The sequence below is a fragment of the Myxocyprinus asiaticus genome, chromosome 29 (assembly GCF_019703515.2).
Source record: "Myxocyprinus asiaticus isolate MX2 ecotype Aquarium Trade chromosome 29, UBuf_Myxa_2, whole genome shotgun sequence".
In the NCBI taxonomy this organism is placed as follows: domain Eukaryota; kingdom Metazoa; phylum Chordata; class Actinopteri; order Cypriniformes; family Catostomidae; genus Myxocyprinus; species Myxocyprinus asiaticus.
The window spans coordinates 5,330,747-5,358,594 of NC_059372.1; the positions used below are offsets into that span (position 1 = coordinate 5,330,747).

The following is a 27,848-nucleotide window of genomic DNA, read 5'->3' on the forward strand; positions in this document are numbered from 1 at the left end:
TGATGGAGCAAAATATAGGGAAATACTGCAAGAGAACCTGCTTCAGTCTGCTAAAAAACTGAAGCTTGGGAGGAAATTCACCTTTCAGCATGACAATGATCCCAAGCACAAGGCCAATGCAACATTGGAGTGGCTCAAGAACAAAAAGATACATGTCCTACAGTGGCCCAATCAAAGTCCTAAGCTCAATCCTATTGAGAATCTGTGGCACTATTTGAAAATTGCAGTCCAGAAGCATCACCCAACCAACCTGAACAACCTGGAGCAAATCTGCCAAGAAGAATGGCCAAAATCACCTCGTCACTGTGTGCAAAGCTGGTACATATGTACCCCAAAAGACTTAAAGCAGCTATTGCAGCAAAAGGTGGCTCGACCAAATATTAATGTGTGGGGGTTGAATACTTATGCAAGCAAAATATTTCAGTTTTTTATTTTTCATAAAACTATTTCCCAACAAAAAAACAATGTCACCTTACAATAACTGATTTTGAGTTTCAGAGTTTTAAAATAAAATATCAGTTAGAATGAAATTTCAGTGTACCATTTGTAATTCAGTAATATGAGAGAATTAGTCAGGGGTCTGAATACTTTTGCAAGGCACTGTACTAATATATAGTTCTCACCAAGCCGGTCAACTTTAATAATTATAGTCATTAGCTCTGCCCAACAGGAAGTTGGCCATTTTGGATTTTCTGAAAAACGCAAGCTCTGAGCTTTTAATATTCCTCTTAGGGGATTAATGTGACTGGCACCACATTTGTGCAACATCATGCCAAGACATTTAAGATGCTAAATTAAGAACAGATTTTTGATATTTTGAACTGTGTCGCTTTTAACAGACTTTGAAATAGCCCTCTTATGTTTACATGAATTGCTTTGAAATTCTATAAAATAATGTTAATATACTGATGTAAATTTGTAAAGGGATATTTGATATCTTAAATACTGTTGCCATGGCAATGCATTCATTGTTATTATTCCTTTCTTCCTATATTTGGGTGTGTTTGAGGCACTTGGCATGCTTAATGTTTCATGAAATTTTGCACACACATCAGAGTCGTTGGCTATTAGGTCTAGGCAAAAGTTCACACATAGTCATGTAGGGGGGCTCTGTAGTGCCCCCTTTAAAATGGCCATGCAACGGGGTCTCTGTAGCACCCCCATTTTTACCTACAGTCACTAAAATTGGTACATATATAGATCTCATCAAGCAAGACAACTTTTGTAACTATAATTATTGCCTCCGTCCAACAAGAAGTCAGCTATTTTTGATTTTTTTTTTTAATATTGCAGACTCTGAACTTTTAGATACTCCTTCTAGGGGATTCATAAGACTGTCACCATATTAAGAGAATATTATGTCATGACACTGAAGATGCTAAATTGTGAACAGATTTTTGATACAGTACTGTGCAAAAGTTTTAGGCACTTAAAATATTTCACAAAAACATTTGTCTTAAGATGGTTATTTATATCTTCAGCTTTAGTGTGTCAATAGGAAAAATACATTTTAGACTCCCAAACATTACTTTTGCAAATTGAAAAGATTATAATAGAAGAACAAGGCACTCTGCAAGAGATGGCATTGCCCCCACAGAGCCCCCCACTGAATATCGAGTCAGTCTGGGATTACATGAAGAGACAGAAGCAATTGAGACAGCCTAAATAGATAAAAGAACTGTGGTGAATTCTCCAAGAAGCTTGGTACATCCTATCTGCCAACAACCAAGAAAAACTGTGTCCAGGTGTACCTAGGAGAATTGGGGCTGTTTTAAAGGCAAGGGGGCCACACCATGATGTTAATTGATAAATGAAAACTATTTATGGCATTATTTTTTGAAGACATCCTTACTATGCAACATTTTTCACAAGTACCTGAAACTTTTGCACAGTACTGTATATCAAACTGTAAAGCTGGCACCAGAATGTCTACGCCCAAAAGGCGCTATTTCCAGTAAAAGTCAAAGAACTCTGCGAGAACCAACATCATAAAACTCTCACACAGAAGAGCATCTCCACCTGAGACAACACATCCTACTGATTAAGGACCATAAAATGCAAATCTCACTCACATCTGCCCCCCTCTCTTACATACCTCACCTCAGGTCATTTTAGAGTCATCAAAAACTAAGTTATGACTTATCCTGTTCTGTAATGTAAAAGGTTTTCTGATCATACTTGTTTGATATCATTCAAGAGGTCTCAGTGCAACTGGTAAAATGGTCTCATTCCCTTTCAGCAAAGTCAAATCACAAGTAAGATTTAATAACTTAGTACAGTACTGTATTCTATCTGGGACAAGCCCCTCCCAAGTCTCTCACAGGGACCAGATGCTGTATGCAGATTAGGTGATTTCACAAGTTTCAAAGGTCCACTTACAACTCCCTAAATTGTAAACCAAATCCTAAATAATATCAAACATACACATCTGAAATAACAATAGAATCGTTTGGTACTTAATGAAGGAGGAGCTTGGGGAGTCTGTATTCAGATTTCCCATACTGTCGCTGTATGTAGTTCTATTTGCCAAGTATGTTTCTCTGATTTATATTATTTTTAGGAATGTATGTTTATTCTGATCATATGAAATTGGGTTTGATTGAATTCTTGTAACAATGTTTTATATCCTGCCTGGCAAATAAATTGCTATTATTTGATTTATTCTGAATTCTTACGAAATCATTTGTGACCGGTAGATTGTGTTTAGATACTGTTTGTTACCGCAAGTATGAGACCAGTATAAGACAATTACTGAAGCTTAATGATAGGAGAATCCATGTAAGACTTCAGTCACTGCTTATCGTCCGTCATAGCAAGTTGTGTGTACACGTCTATGCGATGGTATCATCTGATTATGAGAGAAGCCAAATCAGATGTTATTTAGATTAACCTACAACCTCTGACTATGAATTGAACTGGCTCACTTGTGACGTGAGATCCTCGTAATTGAAATAACGGCCGGCGTGAGACTCTAATCGACATTCAAGTATTGATCGAAAGGACAAATGAAAATTAAGATGATTCAGAGTAATCAATATCTTAAAAAGACCAAATTAAAAGAATGATCAGAAATTAATTAAGAGCTGTAATCTAAATTAGAGGTCAATTTATATTGGAGTCAGATTAATATAAAATTGGAGTCAGAAAAAATTAATAACGGAATCAATTTGTAAAGTGTAAATTAATAATAAGTGGTTTTGGTTCAGTGCTCAGAAAAGACAGAACAACACAGAGACCTTCAAAGGGCCATTTATTGAAGTTCCACTCCGAACCGATAAGTGTGAACCCTTTAACAGAACAATGTTGACATGGTGAGGCATTAAATTAATGGTGAAAAATGGGAAACAGGAATTGTCTCATATCTTCTGTGTGCAATGAGATGTATGTTTAGTTGGCGACTAATCACATGGATAGACACATTTTGGGTCACGTTCATAGCACCACCACCTGGCAGCATGAAGTGTGGCTCTTAAAATAGACTTTAAAATAGTCTTCTTATATTTACCCAAATTGGATCAAAATTGTTTAGAAGAATGTCAAATGCATGTGTCCACCTTGTATTTTTTTCTGAAAGCCAGCGGGTGGAAATGGACCCATGGTTCTTGGGTTTTTCATCGCTGCTTGCAGCTATCTTTATTTCCTTCCTTTCCTTACGTGCCATCCCATTTGCCTCATAAATTTTTTGGAGTTACTCCCAAATTAATAGCATTGCTCAAGCTTTCTAGTATAAATAGTGTAACGTGCAAAAGGAAATGTCTAACTGCTTAAAAAGGTGTAGATGAATGCTGCTGACCTGAGACATGTAGTGTAGTAATATACAGTATTTGCACTTCCGTAAATCATTTTTTACAATTACTACAGTAACTTGACCATCACAGCACACCTAGTGATTTGCTATTTACTTTATTAGTTGTTAGGTTTTAAAAGTTTACATAGGATGCATACAAACCTTACACAAATTAGTATTTTTGTTAGTATTAGTTACATAGGACACATTTCGGTCAGATTCCAAATTTAGAATATACTAAAGTATGACATTTTCCACCAGCTGGTACACAGTATTGTATATCATGACAAATAAAAATATGCCCAAAACCATCATTCATCCTCCTCCTTAAATACTTATTTAAACTACCTTTTGCAGCTATTACAGCCATCAGTCTTTTTGGATGAGTCTCTATCAACTTTGCACAACGTGATGGAGCTGACTTCCTGCCTCAGCTCGTGGGCTTCCTGTTCCTGTCGGCACGCTGCACGAGTGTTTGTAGCCTGCTTAGCATCTCTTATTCTTATTCTCATACATTCATCGTTTTATCCTTTGTCATTTTTCAGCGTGTTTCGGGTTTTTCCGATTTTCTACTGTTTTATCTGTGTGTATTTTAAATGTTGCTGCTGGCGCCTTTTTCTGCGTGTATCCGCTTTCTATTTTTATCGTGATTAAACTGCGTGTATTTTACAGCACGTACCTGTATTCTCCTCTGTGTTACACAGATTGTTGCATCGATCTCAAAGCACTGCTTATCAAGAACAACCATAACAACAAACAATTGCGTGAGGGATTCACATCGATCTCAAAATCTCACCGCTCAGGAACAACCAACAACAACAACAACAAACAATTGCGGTAAGTAATGGCATCCACTCATGTTATTTCTTCTTGCATTGCATGTCATATGTTTATAATAGCTTCTTCCATCAGCAGTGAGAAATTCACATGTGATAAATGTAAGGAATTAGTCAGGCTGACAGAGAAGTTTAATGAGTTAGAGACACGCATCCGAATGCTAGTGGAGGTGAATGAGAAAGAGAAGCCAGTAGATACTGTTTCGGATGCGGGTAATACAACGAGCAACACACACACTTTGGTTCCGGCTCTAGAGCCCCTGCAGCAGGGTGTTTGGGTGACATCTCGGCAGCATACTCGCTCAGCAAAGCTACACCACTCTCCCATTTCTGTTAGGGTTTCCAATCGATTCTCCCCACTCAGTGATGCACCCACTGAGAATCATGTTGAAAGAGCCCTAATAATTGGTGATTCTATTGTAAGGAAAGTGGAAATAGAGTCTCCAGCCACTATTGTTAAATGCATTTCCGGGGCTCGAGCGTCTGACATCAGATCAAATGTTCAAGTGCTGGCTAATGCTAAATGTAGATTTTCTAAAATTGTTATTCATGTCGGCACTAATGATGTCCGGCTTCGCCAGTCGGAGGTCACTAGAGATAATGTTAAAGAGGTGTGTGAACTTGCAAAAATGATGTCAGACACTGTAAAATGCTCTGGCCCCCTCCCTGCTCATCGTGGTGACGAGATTTATAATAGATTAGTGACACTGAATGGCTGGATGTCTATCTAGACAATTGGAAGAATTTTTGGGGTAGACCTGACCTGCTAAAGAGAGACGGACTCCATCCCTCCAGGGAAGGTGCCACTCTCCTCTCTAGTAATTTGGCTCACAATCTTAATAATGATAGTATCTGACTAACTGAGGACCAGGTCAGGAAGCAGACAAACTGGTTAATCCGAACGTCTGCTAGCTGCCTTAAGACATCACACCGGTCACATAAACTACAACACATATAAGACTGTATCACCTGTATCACAGACTGTCTGTTCCCTGAACTACCAAACACAAAACTTTCACTAAATCATTTAGAAAAAAATGTATTAAGGTCAAACTTGAAAAAACAAAACAAAAAAAAAAAAACAATTTAAGATAATCATCATATGAAGGTAGGGCTACTAAACATAAGATCTCTTTCTACCAAACACAAATTGTAAATTAAATTATTACAGATCATAGTTTGGATGCGCTCTGTTTGATTGAAACCTTGCTTAAACGGGATGAATATATTAGTTTAAATGAATCTACTCCCACAGGTTATTGTTATAAACATGAGCCTCGTCTGAAGGGTCGAGGAGAAGGTGTTGCTACAATTTACAGTGAAGTTTTAGGTGTTACTCAGAGGACAGGATGTAAGTCTTTTTAACTAATAATGCTTAATGTGATACCGACAGATATAAATAAAAAAAAAAACTCTGTCATCTTTTGCCCTTGCTACAGTATATAGATCACCCGGGCCATATTCGTATTTCCTTGGTGAATTTGCAAATTTTTTATCAGATCTTGTAGTTACTTTAGATAGAGCTTTAATTGTTGGTGACTTCAACATTCACATAGATAATGAAAATGACACATTGGAATTAGCATTTATCAATATTCTCAACTCTCTTGGAGTCAGACAAAATTTAGATTTAATTCTGTCATATGGAGTTGATGTTGATACTACAGAAAATCTTCCGCAGAGCGATGACATCTCAGATCATTACCTCATCTCTTGTATGCTGCGATCAGCTAATATTACTCAATCTACACCACGCTATCGTTCAGACCACTAAAGATAGCATCACTAATAATCTTCCAGATCTATCTCATACACTCAATAAGCCCCAAAGTCTAGAAGAACTTAATGAAATAAAAGAAAATATAAATACAGTCTTCTCTAGCACTCTTGATTGTGTCGCCCCCTTTCGATTAAAGACAATTAAAGAAAAAAGCCCTGCACCATCAGATCCAATACCAACTAAGCTCTTAAAAGAGGTATTCCCTGTAATCTCAGAACCTCTTCTTAATATTATTAACTCCTCGCTCAACCTCAGGACTCCTATCCTGAGGTCACCAGAACTGGCTGGATCCATCTCCATTCCTGCTTCATGTTGGACTCCACTGCTACGTGTCTCTAAGTGATGACGACTAAATGCAGCCGGTGCCCACCAAACATCATTTCAGTCTTTTACGAAGGACTTCAGAGGATGAACTGATGCCAACTCCAACCATAAGACATGGGATACATCATATGCCATTGCTGAACCTTGGAATTAGGATAGACCTCACCGAAATTACTGGCCGGTTGAACTGCAACGCACCTCACTGATCTCTGCCTGCATCACCTTAGTCTAATGATGGACTACACTCTTATAATGGAATACACAGACTATCAATTAATTAACTAACAAAGGACAATGCATCTATGTGAACTTCTGCAGTTAATTCAGGATTAACTTCAAAGACATTAGTCATTAATCTTACAGTTCTTACAAAATCTTTGTTTAATATGGACGCTTAACACTTACTTAGTTGAATCATTTTAAACCACGACTTGCACTATACATAATTACATAATATTGGCATTATATTCATGATGTTAGCCAGAGGGGAACTGGCCACCTTCAGTGAGCCTGATCTCTCCCAAGGTTATTTTTCTCCATTAACCAACATCTTATGTAGTTTTGTGTTCCTTGCCACAGTCGCCTTCAGGTTGCTCACTGGGTTTCTAAATATAATTATTATTTAATTACTTATTTTTAAACACAATTCACAATTGTATTTTGATGACTCTAAGACATTATAGATATTAGTTTATTTTTCTGTTAATGCATGATTTTCTGTAAAGCTGCTTTGAAATGTGTGTTGTGAAAGGCACTATACAAATAAAAATGATTTAACAATATCAGCCCATTCCTCCTTGCAAAATCGCTTAAGCTGTATCAAGTTAGTTGACAGCAATTTTGAGGTCTCTCCACCAATTAAAGGTCAGGATCTTGACTGGGCCACTCAAGAACATCAATTTTCTTCATTTTAGACCACTTCAGTCTTGCTCCGGCTTTGTGCTTTGGGTCATTGCCCTGCTGAAATACAAACTTCCTCAGAATTGTACACTTTCTGGCAGAGGAAAGTAGGTTCTTATCCAAAATCTCTGTGTATTTTGCAGCATTCATCATCCAGTCAATCTTCACAACATTGCCAGTTTCTGGTGCTGAAAAGCACCCCCATAACATGATGCTGCCACCAGCGTGTTTCACTGTGGGGATGGTGTTACGTGGCTGATGTGCAAAGTTGGTTTGCGCCACACATACAGTTTAGCGTTTAAGTCAGAAAGTTAAACATTGGTCTCATCAGACCACAATACCTTCTGCCACATCTTTGCAGTATCTTCCAAGTGAAGTACTGCAAAGTCTTTACGGGTGAGCATGGGTTTTTTTTTTCCACACCAAGGCTTCTTCCTAGCCACTCTCCCATACAGCCCCTTTTTGTGCAATAGTTTTGAGATTGTCGAGATTTCAGTTGCAGCCACTGACTTCTGTAGCTAGGCAGAGGGGCTGTAGTTCCATATTTCTTCCACTTCTGTATGATGGACTGCACTGAGCTCCGAGATATGTTCATAGCCTTTGAAATGGCCTTGCATACTTCCCCAGATTTGTGCTTCTCCACAATTATATCCTGCATTGTTTTTAATGCTCTTTTGTCTTCATTTTTGTTTGTTCAAAGTGTAGGGCTTTACTGGTTGTTTAGATCAGTGTTACTATCAGAAATAATTTTAAATTATTTCTGTAGTTATTAATCAATATTTAAATGAATTAATTGGATCTAACTCATTAAAACCTCATATGGGACTCCAGTAAATGTAGTGTGCTACGTTTAGGAGCATGTTTGGTTATTAGCAATAATTAATAATTATCAAAGATAATTATTAATTATTAAAATCAATAGAACATTGATGAGAATCAATGTTAGCTTTTTTTAAATCTTTTTAATCAACAATTATCAAAGATAATCGTTAATTGTTAACATCGATGAAACATTAATTAAAATTAACACTAGCTTATTGATCATTCAAATTCAACAATCATCAAAGATAATTATCAATTATCAAAAATCAATAGAATATTAATAAGGATTAACATTGACGGGGCACCACCCTGAAATCAGGGACTAATAACTGAATATTAAAACAGTCTCAATATTAGATTGTTTTCTTAGGAAAATCGACATCCGAAGAATATCGATTTTCGGGAAAAAAAACAATGAATGAAGGTTTGAATCCGAGCACTGACATCCCGTCAGCATGACACAGGTGTATGTAAAACAAACCAAAACACTTCTGTTTGTAATATAAACAAAGTTTATTTATGCAGTAATATCAATTAATAATTAATACAATGCAGTCAATAAACTTCCGACTTACAACTACAAACTAAACAGTGATATGATTAGATATGGAAATAAAAATAATCCTATAACACATAAGGTGTGTGTGTGACAGTGTGTGTGTGTGTGTGTGTCAGTGTGGTTAGTGAGAGAGAGAAGAGAGAGAGATGATTAAGTGACAGCCCTAAAGCTGATTTCGCGATAGCGGGAGAGAAAGCAGCTGTGTTCATCACTCAGAGACGCGGTTTTATGAGCGGGGCTCGTAAAAGTCCTGCGTTATTTGACTCTTTAATGGATGAACTCAGTTTCTGTTTCACCCGTGATGGCGAACTTGCACAATCCAATTTGGTTGGACCACAATACAGCAAAACAAATTTGTGATAATTAATACCAGCGTATTAATAATGAGCGGACATGGCGGTCCGTAAACTGTACAAGCAAAAACCTTGAAACACAAGAATAACACACTATAACTGTCTCTGCCCAGACATAAACCTCTTACTTGAATCGCATGGGGACACAGGTAGAATGTGTTTTCCTCCGTCCTTTAACTCTGATCTGGTTCCTTGAGGCTCGGGTGACGGGAGGCCGTTTCCTTGCTCTGTCGGCGGGCAGTACGGCTGTTGATTCTCGGCGGGCTGGCGGAGAACTCAGAAATGTCGACTTGATTGAAGATGGAAGAGAAATCTTTAATCTCTTCACTTCCGTAGGCAAACGGATGAAGATGCAGATTGCTCGGTGGTCTCCTTCGGATCCGTTAAGAGTGTTCGGTTGAACACAGAGTAATCTCAACTCGTCCAGCGAGATGGAGATTGTATGGCCACAGTTTCAAGTCGGACATTACTTCCTTGTGCCACGAGGTTGCACCGGAGAGCAGCAAAAGCTACGTCTTTATTCGGTGAACGAAGTCGCTGGAAGCGAATTCTGGACACATTTCAGAATTATTTCAACTCCTGATGATGTCATGTTTGAGGGACGTTCTGTTGTGTGCCTCATCCAATAGGAGTTGAGAGCTCGATCCTTTAGTGAGCAAGGCTTCATGGATCTGTAGTCTGTTTTGGACTCCCTTTGTTTGATTTTGGCGTGATTTTTATCAGTAAAATTTACGACTTAGAAGGTGGGGGCTTGAGTTATGTTTTTACGACTGTGTTAGGCCTGCCTTTGTCTTCTATCTGAATACATGAGGCCCAACAAAAGGAAAATTCATTTATACAGTCTGATCTTATATAAAGGGAAAGTATTTACGCTCATGAAGTAATTAAAAACAGCTGATCCACTAATTTCCAACACTGGCGGAGACTAGAGCAACAAATAAGATGTGTTTATAAGACATTTTCTTGTACCTGAACAAGCTTAACCTATTAATTATGCAGAGAATACTTCAAAAAAGGAATAAAAGTTTTAGTTTTAGGTTTAATGTTTTTCAATTGAAAGGCTTTGGATTTTTTTTTTTTATTTGTCCTGATATACAATACTGTGTACCAGGTGGGGGGAAATGTCATACTTTAATATATTCTAAATTTGTAATCTGACACAAAAGTTTCTGAAAACTGCACTGGGGGCGGAGTACTTTTTCAAGGCACTGTTTATTAGAACTTGTACAACTAGTCATTGCTGCATATTTTTATTTTTATTTTAGGTGAAGTCTGCTTCCTGGATTTAAAGGAATACAATTCCATGTTCAACACAAGTTAAAGGAAAAGTTCACCCAAACATGAAAATTCTCTCATGATTGACTCACCTTTAAGCCATCCCTGATGTGTAGGCCTACATCTTTCCTTCTTCAGCAGAACTGAAATGAAGATGTTTATAAAACAGCTGGCATCCATTCACTTGCATTGAATGGACAGACAGAGCTGAAATGTGCTTATAAAAAAGGAAAGACACACATCTGGGAGTCCTTAAAGGGGAGTAAATCATGAGAGAATTTTAATTTTTGGGTAAACTATTTCTTTAAGCTCAATCGATCACATTTGTGACGTTTATTCCCACAAAATAGATTTTGACTCATCCCTCCTTTTCTTTAAAAAACTGCAGGTTTACACTGTTTGAGACCTGCATTTTGACGCGAGCATAATGACGCTCCGCACAAAGTTTTACACTCTTGCGAATGCTCTCATTAAAAACTAAGCTGTCAAATCACTGATTTACACCATGTTAGATTAGAACGGGAGCGCTTCAGGTTTGTCCTGTTGCTCATTTGCAGTGTATTTAACATCTACCTTCAAAGCGAGCGGCGCAATATGCAATGAGTCCAAAATAATTCTAAAGTGCTTTTCCCTCTTGTTCTACAGCTTCTTTTCAAGTGTCACGTGATGTTTCTTCAGTATTAATTTTTGTGTGCCACCGCGAACAGAGGCGGAACCTAAAGCAAGCATCTGGGCATTCAGACGGTTTAAAACTTTCGCATTAGGATCAGTTGTCATTACTGATAGGACAAAAGACTAATTAAGCAGCTCTGATTGGCCATTGCGTTTCGTTGCCCAATGGACAAGTTCAATCAAATCAAATCTCTTTTATTGTCACACAGCCATATACACAAGTGCAATGGTGTGTCTTGGGTGCAGTTCTGATCAACATAGCAGTCGTGACATATACCAATTTACAATAACATCAAATTAACACAACACAATTTAAAGTCTAATATACACATAATTACAACACAATATACAAATAATAACATACACTGTACAATATACAATACACACAATATAGATACACATTATTCAATAAAAAAAATAAATGTTTTATAGTATATATAGAATGTACAGTAGGTTGTATTGTACTGTATTGACATTCAGGCTGTCGGTTGATAGCAAGTTGTTAAGAGAGAATATAATATAATAATAATATAATTTATGACAGTCCGGTGTGAGATATAAGAGTAATAAAGTGCAGTGCTGATGTATTTGATCGTGGGAGATCAAGAGTTCAAAAGTCCGATTGCGTGGGGGAAGAAGCTATCATGGAGTCGGCTGGTGCGGGTCCTGATGCTGCGATACCGCCTGCCTGATGGTAGCAGTGATAACAGCCCATGGCTCGGGTGGCTGGAGTCTCTGATGATCCTCCAAGCTTTTTTCACACACCGCCTGGTATAGATGTCCTGGAGGGAGGGAAGCTCACCTTCGATGATGTGTCTGGCAGTTCGCACCACCCTTTGAAGTGCTTTGCGGTTGTGGGCGGTGCTATTGCCGTACCAGGCGGAGATGCATCCAGTCAGGATGCTCTCTACAGTGCAGGTGTAGAACCGTGTGAGGATGTGGCGGTTCATTCCAAACTTCCTCAGCCGTCTCAGGAAAAAGAGGCGCTGATGAGCCTTCTTCACAACGACTTCAGTGTGGACGGACCATGTGAGTTCCTCAGTGATGTGGACACCCAGGAACTTGAAGCTGCTGACTCTCTCCACTGGTGCTCCATTGATGGTGATGGGACTGTGTTCTCTGTCTTTTCTTCTGAAGTCCACCACAAGCTCCTTTGTCTTACTGACATTGAGGGAGAGGTTGTGCTTCTGACACCAGTGTGTCAGTGTGCGCACCTCCTCTCTGTAGGCTGTTTCATCATTGTCAGTGATCAGACCTACCACCGTCGTGTCATCAGCAAACTTAATGATGGCATTGGAGCTATGTGTTGCCACACAGTCATGTGTGTACAAGGAATACAAGAGTGGGCTGAGAACACAGCCCTGTGGGGCTCCAGTGTTGAGGGTCAGTGATGAGGAGATGTTGCTGCCTATTCTAACCACCTGGCGTCTGCTTGACAGGAAGTCCAGGATCCAGCTGCACAGTGAGCTGTTTAAGCCCAGAGCCCGGAGTTTCTCATCTAGCTTGGAGGGCACTATGGTGGGCACTATCTATATAGTATCTATATAGTAAAAAACAAACAAAAAAAAAAAAAACAGCATATTGTATACTGTACAGTGTATGTTATTATTTGTATATTGTTGAGTGTAATTATGTGTATAACAGATGTTTAAATTGTGTTGTGTTAATGTGATGTTTTAAGTTGAGTGTAATTATGTATAACAGATGTTTAAATTGTGTTGTGTTAATGTGATGTTTTAAGTTGAGTGTAATTATGTGTATAACAGATGCTTAAATTGTGTTGTGTTAATTTGATGTTTTAAGTTGAGTGTAATTATGTGTATAACAGATGCTTAAATTGTGTTGTGTTAATTTGATGTTTTAAGTTGAGTGTAATTATGTGTATAACAGATGCTTAAATTGTGTTGTGTTAATGTGATGTTTTAAGTTGAGTGTAATTATGTATAACAGATGTTTAAATTGTGTTGTGTTAATTTGATGTTATTGTAAATTGGTATATGTCTCATCACTGTCACGACTGCTATGTTGATCGGAACTGCACCCAAGAATTTCACACACCATTGCACTTGTGTATATGGCTGTGTGACAATAAAGTGATTTGATTTGATTTGATTTGAACGCTGAGCTGTAGTCTACAAACAACATTCTCACATAAGTGTTCTTTTTTTCCAGGTTCATCAGTGGAGCGGTTGTTGAAGTAAGCAAACTGCAATGGGTCTAGAGAGAGAGGCAGCACAGAGCAGATGTAATCTCTGGTTAGTCTCTCAAAGCATTTGCTGATGATGGGGGTCAGAGCAACAGGACGCCAATCATTTAAGCAAGTGATTTTTGTTTGCTTTGGAACAGGCACAATGGTGGATGTTTTAAAGCATGTGGGGACTACAGACAAAGAGAGGAAAAGGTTGAAAATGTCAGTGAAAACACCAGCCAGCTGGTTCAGCACGCTCTGATGACGCGGCCCGGAATGCCGTCTGGGCCCGCGGCTTTGCGGATATTCACCCGTCGGAAGGATCGGGTTACATCCGCTACAGAAACGGAGAGTGAACTAACCTCTGTAGCTTCAGCCGCGAGAGCTCTCTCCACGAGGGCGGTGTTATTTCCCTCAAAACGAGCATAAAAAGTATTTAGCTCATCCGGGAGAGAGGCAGCGGTGTTCATGGCGGAGTTTTTATTCCCTTTGAAGTCCGTGATGATGTTAATTCCCTGCCACATGCTTCTAGAGTTGGTGGTGTTGAACTGTCCTTCAATCTTGTTCCTGTACTGGCGTTTTGCTGTTCTGATTTATGCTCCTCCGCATTCCCGGAATTAAAAGCGGAGGTCCTCACATTAAGTGCCACGTGAACATCGCTATTAAACCATGGCTTCTGGTTCGAAAAGATCCGTGTTGTTCTGGTTGGAACAACGTCCTCTATGCACTTTTTGATGAAACACATTACGCTATCAGCGTAAAGCTCGATGTCGTCATAAGAGGCGGACAGGAACATCTCCCAGTCCATGTGATCAAAACAGTCCTGTAGCGTAGAGTCTAATTGGTCCGACAGCACTGGATCATTCTGAGGGTGGGTGCTTCCTGTTTCAGTTTCTGCCTGTAAGCGGGCAGAAGCAGAATGGAAGAGTGGTCCGATTTGCCAAATGGTGGGCGGGGGAGGGATTTGTAGCCATCCCAGAAGGGAGAGTAGCAGTGGTCCAAAACCCAGTCCCCTCGTGTGTTGAAACTAATGTGCTGGTGGTATTTTGGTGCGACTGATTTGAAGCTGGCTTTATTAAAGTCCCCGGTCACAATGAACACGGCCTCAGGGTGTGCGGTTTCCTGCTTGCTTATAATCCCATACAGTTCCTTGAGTGCCCGGTCTGTGTCGGCTTGTGGCGGGATGTACACAGCAGTGATAATGACCGCTGTGAATTCCCTCGGTAGCCAGAATGGTCGACACAGAAGCATGAGAAATTCCAGCTCAGGAGAGCAGAAAGACTTGATAGAATGTACGTTCCTCTGATCACACCAGGATTTGTTGATCATAAAACATACACCACCACCTCTGCTTTTACCTGAGAGGTCTTTCACTCTGTCCGCTCGGTGCACGGAGAACCCCGCGGGTTCAATGGCTGAGTCTGGAATCTCCGCAAACATCCAAGTTTCCATAAGGCAGATAATGCAGCAGTCCCTCGCCTCTCGTTGGAAAGAGATCTGTGCTTTCAGCTCGCAGAGCTTGCTATCCAGAGACTGAACATTTGCCAGTAGAATACCGGGTAGCGGGGGTCGATTTGCATGGCGTCTTACACTGATGAGAACGCCGGCCCTGTTTCCCCTTTTCCTCCTGCGTTTCCGCGGCTGAGCAGCACAGACAAAGGGCTCCGCTTACGTGTTTGTAAACAGCGGGTTGGCATTGAGGAATTTGAAGTCCGGTTTACAGTGTGAAATTGCTGAACCAATGTCCAAAAGTGTTTGTCTGTCGTAGACAATAAGGCAGACAACATCCAAGACAAAAAACATAAGAATTGTAAACAAAACAAACAAAACACTACCATGTTGTGTCGGAGCTCGCAACGCAGCAGCCATACTCGGCGCCATCTTGAGCAGATATTTAGTTTGCAGAACGTGATAGTTATTGGTTAGAATACTCAACCGCTGAAAAAACACATTGTAAATGGAAACCATTGATGCAACAGGAGCAGATTTAAATTGAATGCTGTAATCATCAGTTTTCACGATTACATAATCGTGGCAGCAGTAATCGTAATCGCGATTAGTTTTTCGATTAATTGTGCAGCCCTAATATAATGTGGTTCTCGCTCTCAGTGGGGCACGTGGTGAGTTGTGCGTGGATGCCGCAGAGAACAGTGTGAGCCTCCACACGCGCTAGGTCTTTGCGGTAACGCGCTCAACAAGGCACGTAATAAGCTGCGAGGATTGACTGTCTCAGACGCGGAGGCAACTGAGATTCATCCTCCGCACCCGGATTGAGGCGAGTCACTACGCCACCACAAGGACTTAGAGCACATTGGGTATTGGGAATGCCAAATTGGGGAGAAAGGGGGATATATTAAAAAAAAAAAAAAAAAAAATTAAAGTACCTTTCCAAAATTATAAACTTCCCATTTCTCAAAAAATTGTCCCCATTCATTTTCATTGCAAGTGCCTCACTGTAACCTCTATTTTTGCTCTTTTTTTTAAAGGAGGGATGAGACAAAGTTGTTTTTTGTTGTAATCAACTTTATGCCACAAATGCTTCTGATTGAGCTATAACTTGTACTGAACCTGGAATATTCCTTTGAAGCAATCACCACTAGTCAGAATAGAAAACTACACTCACTGAGCACTTTATTAGAAACACCTGCACACCTACATATTCATGTGATTATCTAATCTGCCAATCATGTGGCAGCAGTGCAATGTATAAAGTTCTGTAGATACGGGTCAGGAGCTTCAGTTAATGTTCACATCAGCCATCAGAATGGGGAAAAATGTGATCTCAGTGATTGACCGTGGCATGATTGTTGGTGCCAGACAGGCTGGTTTGAGTATTTTGTAACTGCTGATTTCCTGGGATTTTCAAACACAACAGACTCTAGAGTTTACACAAAATAGTACACTTCTGTGGACAGAAATGCCTTGTTGATGAGAGGTCAAAAGAAAATGGCCAGAATGGATCGAGCTGACAGAAAGGCTATGGTAACTCAAATAACCGCTCTGTACAATTGTAGTGAGCGGAATAGCATTTCAGAATGCACAACATGTCCAACCTTCAGGCAGATGGGCTACAACAGCAGAAGACCACGTCGGGTTCCACTTCTGTCAGCCAAGAACAGAAAGCTGAGGCTGCAGTGGGCACAGGCTCTCCAAAACTGGACAGTTGAAAAATGGAAAAATGTAGCCTGATTTGACAAATCTCAATTTTTGCTGAGGCACACAGATGGTAGGGTAAGAATCTGGCACCAACAGCATGAATCCATGGACCAAACCTGCCTTGTGCCAACAGTCCAGCCTGGTGGTGGTGGTGTAATGGTGTGGGGAATGTCTTAGCATACTTTGGACCTATTAATACCAATCAATCATCATTTGAGTGCCATAGCCTATTTGAGTATTGTTGCTAAACATGTGCATCCCTTCATGGCCACAATTTACCCATCTTCTAGTGGCTATTTCCAACATGATAATGCACCAGGTCACAAATCAAAAGTCGTCTCAAACTGGTTTCATGAACATGACAATGAGTTCACAGTTCTTCAGTGGCCTTTCAAGTCACCAGATCTGAATTCAATAGAACAGAATAGCATTTGGGATGTGGTAGAATGGGAGATTTGCAGCATGAATGTGCAGCTGGCAAATCTGCAGAAATTGCGTGATGTAATCATGTCAACATGGACCAGAATCTGAAAGGAATGTTTCTAACATTCCATGAAGAATTGAGGCTGCTTTGAGAGCAAAGGGAGGCCCTACCCAGTATTATTACAGGGTTCCTAATAAAGTGCTCATTGAGTGTACGTACTCCAAAAAACAACAGTTGTAAAAATTAGGATTTTATACAGCTATCTCATGGAAAAAAACAAAAAAACTTCAATACATTGCTTTTGCAAATGTTTACATTTAGTGGGGTTCTGCTCACATCAGCACCTGGTCATCTGGAACACAAGAACAACAATACAGTACATACATAAAATGTTCTCAAGACGCGAGTTGTACAGCATCACACCACCAATACGTGCATGTAGTTTAATGATTGCAGGTGCTGCCATCTTCTGGTGGAGAAGAGTCATTACAATAATTAGACAAGACTATCCTGTATGAATTCTCTCATGTGTTTTTAAGGACTTTGACCAAGTGAAGCTCATTTCACAGTGTGAGCACTTGTAAGGTTTCTCTCCAGTATGGATTCTCTTGTGTGTTTTTAGGTTGTGTGACTTAGTGAAACTCTTTTCACAGTGTGAGCACTTGTAAAGTTTCTCTCCAGTATGGATTCTCTCATGAGTTTGCAGAGAATTTAACTGAGTGAATCTCTTTCCACAGTGTGAGCACTTATAAGGTTTTTCTCCAGTATGAATTCTCTCATGTGTTTTCAGGTTTTGTGACTCAGTGAAACTCTTTCCACAGTGGGAGCACTTGTAAGGTTTCTCTCCAGTATGGATTCTCTTGTGTGTTTTTAGGTTGTGTGACTTAGTGAAACTCTTTTCACAGTGGGAGCACTTGTAAAGTTTCTCTCCAGTATGGATTCTCTCGTGAATTTGCAGGGAATTTAACTGAGTGAAACTCTTTCCACAGTGTGAGCACTTGTAAGGTTTTTCTCCAGTATGGATTCTCTCGTGAGTTTGCAGGGAATTTAACTGAGTGAAACTCTTTCCACAGTGTGAGCACGTGTAAGGTTTCTCTCCAGTATGGATTCTCTCATGTGTTTTCAGGGAAATTAACTGAGTGAAACTCTTTCCACAGTGTGAGCAGATGTAAGGTTTCTCTCCAGTATGGATTCTCTCATGTGTTTTCAGGGAAATTAACTGAGTAAAACTCTTTCCACAGTGTGAGCAGATGTAAGGTTTTTCTCCAGTATGGATTCTCTCATGTGTTTTTAGGTGGTGTGACTGAATAAAAATTTTTCCACAGTGTGAGCACTTGTAAGGTTTTTCTCCAGTGAGATGTTTCTTGAGATAGGCTGCATCTGTGAAACTCTTTCCGCACTGACGGCATGAGAAAGGCTTCTCTCCAGTGTGAATTCTCATGTGTACATCAAGGTTTCCTTTAATAGTGAAACTCTTTCCACAGTGTGGGCACGTGTAAGGTTTCTCTCTGGTGTGAACTCTCATGTGTATATTAAGATCTTTATTACATGTTGAACTCTTTCCACATTGAGAGTAGGTTAAATATTTCTTGGCTGCTCTTCTTTGAGGCTTTTTTGGTGAGAAATTCTTCTTAGTCTTTGAGTCACTCAAAGATTTTTCTCCAGTTAATAAATCATGATGTTTCTGATACTGAAGTTTCTCCTCCACTTCAATCGGTTCTTGACTTTCCTCTTTCACTTCCATCAGCTCTAGAATTAACAAAAGTAAATTGACAAAAATCAATTCAAGAGGGACAAATGTAAAAAGAAATCAAATTGAACCCTAATTTAATTTATAGCAGAACACAACAAAGGTCAAATATTAATTTGTGATTTTTGCTGTGCAAAAGGTATATATTTACTAAGGCTGTCAAATGCTTAAAAACATTTTGCTGGATAAATTACATAGTATATACCTATTTATTTATAAGCAATATCACACGAGCAAGAGTGCGATTTGGCCCTACATCAGCACTGCTGTGATTCGGCCGCAGGTACAAGGCTGCATGCCAAGTGCTGTAGGTTATCACAGCAGTGCTGATTTAGGCCATAAAGAATGATTGCGAGTGTGATATTGCTTATATACAACAGTTCAATGAAGAAGTACATTTTAAAAAATTATGAAAAACTGAGTACGGTCATAAAAAACGCATCTATGCATGGAACTACTTTCTTACGCGACGGATCAGAATCTGCCGTTGCTAGTTGAAACCAAATTATGCATCCAAGCCTCCGTTAGTAATTCTAAAATGTCACTTTCGAACTAGTATCATGGCTTGGGCTGTTTCTAACAAGTTATTGGAAAAATAAGGATGTGTGTGTGTGTGTGTGTGAGAGAGAGAGAGAGAGAGAGAAGATCAACTGTCTCTCCCAAGCAGAGATGCTGTAGTCACTACAGTGTAGTGTGTTAGTCAGCCTTCTGAAGATAATGCCATTTTGGTCAAATGCCTCCTATTTTCTCAGTGGAAAAATAGCCGTTCAAGCGGGGATATTCCTCCCTATTTCGTGGTAGCCGGTGAACAAGAGTCATTCACTATAAAACCACAAACTCCTCCGCCAGTTTGAACAGTACGTTCTCTCCAATGTGGAAACTCCGATAAGAGGTAAGCTCCTTGAGTTTGTGTAATTAATCAGTCTGTTGTGTCTCTCAGCTGTGATGAGCCTTAATGCTTAAGTTTTTAGTTTAAAGCCGTTTAAAGCTATTTACTAGCTTTAGTAGTGCAGTAGTAATACGAGCAATCACGGAGAGCTGATGAATGAAAACGCTGATTGACACGGACTCACTTCACATCACCTAACTGGCTTATATTACACACAAAAATGGTCTTTTTCCACCACCTGCTGGCTAAAATATGTAATGTCAAAAAATGTAATGTAAAGAGACATGTATACATTAGCTCTTAACACATATGCACTGCTCTTAAACTTTAGTTTAAAACGGCACGAACACAAGCGGTGTGATACACAGTGAAGCATTGGCGAGCTGATGGTGTGAGACCATCAGTACTCATAGAACGTCTCTCGTCCAACCAGATTCGAGGACTGGAACTAACTGCTGTATATACACACACCCACACACACACCAGCCACAACATTAAAACCACCTGCCTAATACTGTGTAGGTCCCCCTCATGCCACCAAAACAGCACCAACCCGCATCTCAGAATAGCATTCTGAGTTGCTATTCTCCTCACCACAATTGAACAGAGGGGTTATTTGAGTTACCGTAGACTTTGTCAGTTCGAACTAGTCTGGCCATTTTTTGTTGACCTCTCTCATGAACAAGGCATTTCCGTACACAGAACTGCCCCTCATTGGATGTTTTTTGTGTTTGGCACCATTCTGAGTAAATTCTAGAGACTGTTGTGTGTGAAAATCCCAGGAGATCAGCAGTTACAGAAACACTCAAACCAGCCTGTCTAGCACCAACAATCACGCCACGGTCCAAATCAATGAGATCACACTTTTCCCCTATTCTGATGGTTGATGTGAACATTAACTGAAGCTTCTGACCTGTATCTGATTGATTTTATGCACTGCACTGCTGCCACACGATTGGCTGATTAGATAATCGCATGGATGATTGTTGGTGCCAGATGGGCTGGTTTGGTATTTCTGTAACTGCTGATCTCCTGGGATTTTCACACACAACATTCTCTAGAATTTAACCCATTATTTTTTTAAATAATTAATCACCCTGAATTAACACGTTAAATCGACAGCCCTAACTTATACCATCAATTCTGGCCAATAACTACATTTCATGATTATAGTCATTTAGACTGAATGTAAACCAGACTAATAGAAAGAAAGACATACATGTTTGGAACAACATGAGGAAGAGTACATATTGAGTAGACTTGCCTCTTCACAAATAAGTACAAGATTTTCATACTACATAATTCATAGAGTTTATCCTATCACAAACATTTAGTTGATTTAGTTGGTAAAGAACATCTGGCTTTTAATGCGTTCATTTAGGTTAATTTATCATGGGTCACAAACTCTTCATTATGCAACTATACATTATTTAAATCTTGCACCGGTAAGGTCCCTTGCACCCAGTAGCATAGACGTGACATTTGCAGTGATTGTGAAATTTAACTTCACCTAAAAAGCACTAATTGCTATATTTTATTTTTTTTTAATTTGTTTATTTATAATTTTTATAAATTTTATAGATATTTTTATGTCTATATCATTTATGACCACTGGGATGTTGTTGGGGCCAGGGTGGGATTGGGAGGGGGAAGGGTAATAGTGGGGGTTAATGTTGATTCTTTGTATATGTTTTGTTTATCTATGTTTATTTATGTGAATCAATAAAAATTGTTAATCTGAAAAAGCACTAATTGCCAGTTTTTATGAAACTCTTTGAATGTATAATAACAAACCCCTGCACATAAAGTCCAGATATCAGAAAATATTCAGTCTAGGCAAGGTTTTTTGTCCAGAGGATCGGGAAATGTACATGCATTATGGACGTGACAAAAATGGACATTAGTTTATGGGAGACCACCTATTTTGTAAATTGTGAAATGAAATGCACAATCCATGAAATAATACTAGCCACAGAATGGGCTGGCACTCTTAAGAACATGTCTTATTTCATTTTTATTCATTATTGTTTTCACATAAATGGGGGGGGGGGGGAGAAATGGGCGTATTTTATGGGCGTGGAGGTTGTGAAAGGGTCTGCAGGGTTTCCCAGCAGAACATTGCCAGAGCATCACACTCCTTCCACCAGCTTGTCCTTTCCCCACAGTGCATCCTGGTCCCATCACTTCCCCAGGTAAACGGAGCACACGTTCACGGCCGTCCATGTGATGTAAAAGAAAATGGGACTCATCGGACCAGGCGACTTTCTTCTACTGCTCCAACGTCCAGTTCCGACGCTCGTGTGCACATTTTTAGGTGCTTTCGACTGTGGACAGGGGTCATCATGGGCACTCTGACTAGGGATGCACCGATCCGATACCTGCATCGGTATCGGCTCTAATACTGACGTTTTTAGACAGATCGGGTATCGGCCTGATGAGTCCGATCCAGATCCGATACTGTGTGTTAGTCATAATCGTTACTGTCAAGCTCCAACACTGACATAAAAGAACAATAAAAGCACCATTAATGTAGTTCATATGACTCATGCATTTTATTCAAAGCCACCTGAAGACTGCATAGGCATCACATCAATGAATGGCGCTGCTCTGCTGACAAGCATACATTGTACGCGCAGGCTGGTGGCATCAATGGTCGCGGCTATTTTCAGCCCTCAGAGCTTGCGGTTATTTTCATATGTGCGCGCTACTCATGAATACCATCTCAGATGTAGATGCTCAATAGTTTGGTTCACTTATAATATGCATTTAGAACAGCACCAGAGGATCACCCTCCGAAGGGCACTTTGAAGGAAGAACAATCATGAAAGTCATGCTGTAAGATTGCTTCAAACAGAATTTCTGTTGACACTTATTTTTGAGCCCCACAACTTTTAGCCCTCCCAAGCTCTCACAGTGGATGGTAAAGTCTTCGAAGGGAATAGGGCATAGGGATGATCACTTCTGAATGGAATGCACCCTTTGAATAAGAAGAGAATTAAACTACTGTTTAAATGTATTTGGCTAAGGTGTATGTAAAATTCTGACTTCAACTGTATATATAGCATCTGTGAATAAATCATAAAATAATACAAAAATCACCTCGAACCATGATTTATATTTCAGTGATTATTATCATTGTAATTATTATGTTTACATTTATAATTGTTTTTAGATCTTAATATGTAATAGTAATTTTTTCTCCATTGTCATAGACAGATACTTGTGTGATGATAAATGGAAAGGTGGTTATATGTTTTTTTAACCACTTCGTTATTTTAACTGCTTTTTCGTTTTGTTTGAAGTGCAATTTGAATTTAGAAACATCTTTGGTTTAAGTTTTTCATTTTTTAAATAAATGAATTTAATTTTCAATGAAAAATATCTATATATTCAAAAATATCTAATATTCAAATGGAGTTAATTAAAAGAGGTTCGGGAGGAGCATGTTCATTTTAATCTGACAAATCACAGCCCACGAGCAGGACTATACAGGTGCATCTCAATAAATTAGAATGTCGAGGAAAAGTTAATTTATTTCAGTAATTCAACTCAAATTGTGAAACTCGTGTATTAAATAAATTCAATGCACCCAGACTGAAGTAGTTTAAGTCTTTGGTTCTTTTAATTGTGATGATTTTGGCTCACATTTAACAAAAACCCACCAATTCACTATCTCAACAAATTAGAATACATCATAAGACCAATAAAAAAAAACATTTTTAGTGAATTGTTGGCCTTCTGGAAAGTATGTTCATTTACTGTATATGTACTCAATACTTGGTAGAGGCTCCTTTTGCTTTAATTACTGCCTCAATTCGGCGTGGCATGGAGGTGATCAGTTTGTGGCACTGCTGAGGTGGTATGGAAGCCCAGGTTTCTTTGACAGTGGCCTTCAGCTCATCTGCATTTTTTGGTCTCTTGTTTCTCATTTTCCTCTTGACAATACCCCATAGATTCTCTATGAGGTTCAGGTCTGGTGAGTTTGCTGGCCAGTTAAGCACACCAACACCATGGTCATTTAACCAACTTTTGGTGCTTTTGGCAGTGTGGGCAGGTGCCAAATCCTGCTGGAAAATGAAATCAGCATCTTTAAAAAGCTGGTCAGCAGAAGGAAGCATGAAGTGCTCCAAAATTTCTTGGTAAATGGGTGCAGTGACTTTGGTTTTCAAAAAACACAATGGACCAACACCAGCAGATGACATTGCACCCCAAATCATCACAGACTGTGGAAACTTAACACTGGACTTCAAGTAACTTGGGCTATGAGCTTCTCCACCCTTCCTCCAGACTCTAGGACCTTGGTTTCCAAATGAAATACAAAACTTGCTCTCATCTGAAAAGAGGACTTTGGACCACTGGGCAACAGTCCAGTTCTTCTTCTCCTTAGTCCAGGTAAGATGCCTCTGACGTTGTCTGTGGTTCAGGAGTGGCTTAACAAGAGGAATACGACAACTGTAGCCAAATTCCTTGACATGTCTGTGTGTGGTGGCTCTTGATGCCTTGACCCCAGCTTCAGTCCATTCCTTGTGAAGTTCACCCAAATTCTTGAATCGATTTTGCTTGACAATCCTCATAAGGCTGCGGTTCTCTCGGTTGGTTGTGCATCTTTTTCTTCCACACTTTTTCCTTCCACTCAACTTTCTGTTAACATGCTTGGATACAGCACTCTGTGAACAGCCAGCTTCTTTGGCAATGAATGTTTGTGGCTTACCCTCCTTGTGAAGGGTGTCAGTGATTGTCTTCTGGACAACTGTCAGATCAGCAGTCTTCCCCATAATTGTGTAGCCTAGTGAACCAAACTGAGAGACCATTTTGAAGGCTCAGGAAAACTTTGCAGGTGTTTTGAGTTGATTAGCTGATTGGCATGTCACCATATTCTAATTTTTTGAGATAGTGAATTGGTGGGTTTTTGTTAAATATGAGCCAAAATCATCACAATTAAAAGAACCAAAGACTTAAACTACTTCAGTCTGTGTGCACTGAATTTATTTAATACACGAGTTTCACAATTTGAGTTGAATTACTGAAATAAATGAACTTTTCCACGACATTCTAATTTATTGAGATGCACCTGTATAAGCCGCGCTTACCTGCTTCCTGTGACAACTCTCCTGACATTCCACCTCCACCCATTCTCTAGATTCATTATCTAAATAAGTAAAGTCCGGGGGGTAATCAGGACTCGAGTCGAGGCTCGAGCTCCGAGCCCTCCAGTATACGAACAGCAAGCCAAATACGTTTACTGCTTCAACACGAAATTACATTAAAATACGAACTACTGAACGATCCCTCAGCCGGAGGGTTGATGATGTAACTGGATATTGTAATTTTTTTATTTTTTATAAAAATATTGTGAACATATGTCTTGCATATCCCCCAATCCTAGGAGGGAACAAAACTTTATTCACACATTCAAAGTCATTACCCTTCCGAAGCAGCTAAACTTGGTTCTGGGATGAAAAGTAATAAAACACCAACATTAAACACACAACAACCCACAATAAGTGATGTACAGTTGAAGTCAGAAGTTTACATACACCTTAGCCAAATACATTTAAACTCAGTTTTTCACAATTCCTGACATTTAATCATAGAAAACATTCCCTGCCTTAGGTCAGTTAGGGTCACTATTTTAAGAATGTGAAATGTCAGAATAATAGTAGAGAGAATTATTTATTTCAGTTTTGATTTCTTTCATCACATTCCCAGTGGGTCAGAAGTTTACATACACTTTGTTAGTATTTGGTAGCATTGCCTTTAAATTGTTTAACTTGGGTCAAACGTTTTGGGTAGCCTTCCACAAGCTAAATAATAAGTTGCTGGAATTTTGGCCCATTCCTCCAGACAGAACTGGTGTAACTGAATTAGATTTGTAGGCTTCCTTGCTCGTACAAGCTTTTTCAGTTCTGCCCACACATTTTCTATCGGACTGAGGTCAGGGCTTTGTGTTGGCCACTCCAATACCTTGACTTTGTTGTCCTTAAGCCATTTTGCCACAACTTTGGAGGTATGCTTGGGGTCACTGTCCATTTGGAACATCCATTTCCGACCGAGCTTTAACTTCCTGGCTGATGTCTTGAGATGTTGCTACAATATATCCACATAATTTTCCTTCCTCGTGATGCCATCTATTTTGTGAAATGCACCAGTCCCTCCTTCAGCAAAGCACCCCCACAACATGATGCTGCCACCCTCATGATTCACGGTTGGGATGGTGATCTTCGGCTTACAAGCCTCACCCTTTTTCCTCCAAACATAATTATGGTCATTATGGCCAAACAGTTAAATTTTTGTTTCATTAGACCAGAGGATATTTATCCAAAAAGTAAGATCTTTGTCCTCATGTGCACTGGCAAACTGCAGTCTGGCTTTTTTATGGCAGTTTTGGAGCAGTGGCTTCTTCCTTGCTGAGCAGCCTTTCATGTTATATCGATATAGGACTCGTTTTACTGTGGATATAGATACTTGTCTACCTGTTTCATCCAGCATCTTCACAAGGTCCTTTGCTGTTGTTCTGGGATTGATTTGCATTTTTCGAACCAAACTACATTCATCTCTAGGAGACAGAATGTGTCTCATGGTGTTCCCATGGTGTTTATACTTGCTACTGATAGGTTACTGATAGCTACTGATAGGCTAATTGGCTTATTTTCTAAAGCAGAGATGCCCAAACTAGGGCCCGCGGGCCAACATTGATTTGGCCCAAGAGTGAAAAAAAAGAAAAGCTATTGATGCAGCTTTTCATTGCATTAATTTAGCAGATTGCAGAGTAATGTTTTTTTTTTAAATATAATGAAATTCTAAAGGAGGGGAACCAGGGCAACTTTAATATTTTAATATAAAACAGTTTGCAGAGCCTGAAATTCTGCACGGGATTGCGGCTATTGCGCACAATTTTAATAATTCCTGCAATTTCCTCGTTCATAATGCGGGAAATTCCCACACACTTTTATTCACTTTACAGTGCAGCTGCAAATTAATCCCTATATTACTAAACCAATAGACACAGATGAACAAATCAAATCAATAAACATGTTTTTGTATGAAACTGTAATTTCTGAAGCTGTGCAAATAAATCCACTCTGTCTCGCCCTCTCTTGCTGTCGTGCAGCTGTCAGCAGTGTCAGAAGTGTGAGCGCGTAAAGTGAACAAGTGCTTTGTCGCATAGGTACTGAAATTTGATGTTACAGATGTATAAACCTTTCTAAACCTGTTAATTCGACATGCAAATGGTGTTATACCACGTCTCCGTAAGTGAGCGATGCGATAAAAGTATATCGTTCCTGTTTATAATCAACAAAGCTGTTAACATTGCAAGTGCGTGACGGCGAACACCTTTCATATCCTAGCGCTCCCTCATTTTTCATAATGCAGCACATTTGCAAGAAAGGCAGAAATAGCTAATATACTTTGTGTAATGTACCAGCTGCATAATGAAGAGAGACACTAAAACACCTGTTACATCTCTCATCTCCATCTCTAGTTCCATCCAGGGTCGGAAATTAACAGAGGCTCTGGGCTAAAAAATACCCCTGCAATCTGATATAGTTCCAAATTAATATATCCAATGCGATCTTCATTTGAATGTTCTCTGAACGTTATTTGTTTAGTGCCGTCCATTGTGTAGATGGTGCAGAGTCAGTGGCAGATGCTCACATCATAAACGCGCACAGACGGACACTCCGCTTCTCGCACTTTGCATCAGTTCGTTGTGTCATGCTCATGCTAAAATTATCAAATGCTACAGTGCAGTACATAATATTAACAAAATATTGGTGTTTGAGCCCCGCCTGTTTTGGTGCAAAACTGTCTGCTATAAAAACAGGAGCACAAACACCATTTCCTCAGAATTTCTTACTGAGAACAAGGAGCGCATCGCTTGTACCTCAAGAACCCTGAGTCCTGTAGTGCGGCTAGTGTTTGCAATGTCTCATTCCCTTCGTCTCAGGGAACCAAGGTTACGTAGGTAACCGAGATGTTCCCTTAAGACTCAGTACACTCGACATTGCCTAGCAATGCATATGGGGAACAGAATCCCATCACGCCGCACTACATGACATAACTTCCCAGAGAGGAACATGATGCCGCAGTCTCATGGGATGGCGACCAACATGAGTATGCCACAGTAAGTGA

General features: G+C 39.6%; 1 protein-coding gene across 2 annotated transcripts in view; it reads right to left on the minus strand.

The window, feature by feature from the left end:
• Window positions 1–12,833: 12,833 nt before the first annotated feature.
• LOC127420307 (gastrula zinc finger protein XlCGF26.1-like) overlaps window positions 12,834–27,848 on the minus strand; it is a 60,745-nt gene continuing 45,730 nt past the window's right edge. For both annotated transcript variants that reach the window (XM_051662498.1, XM_051662499.1), the window contains one exon: window positions 12,834–18,825. In XM_051662498.1, coding sequence (XP_051518458.1) covers window positions 17,582–18,825 — 1,244 coding nt within the window. In that variant the 3' untranslated portion in view covers window positions 12,834–17,581. The remainder of the gene's footprint in view (window positions 18,826–27,848) is intronic.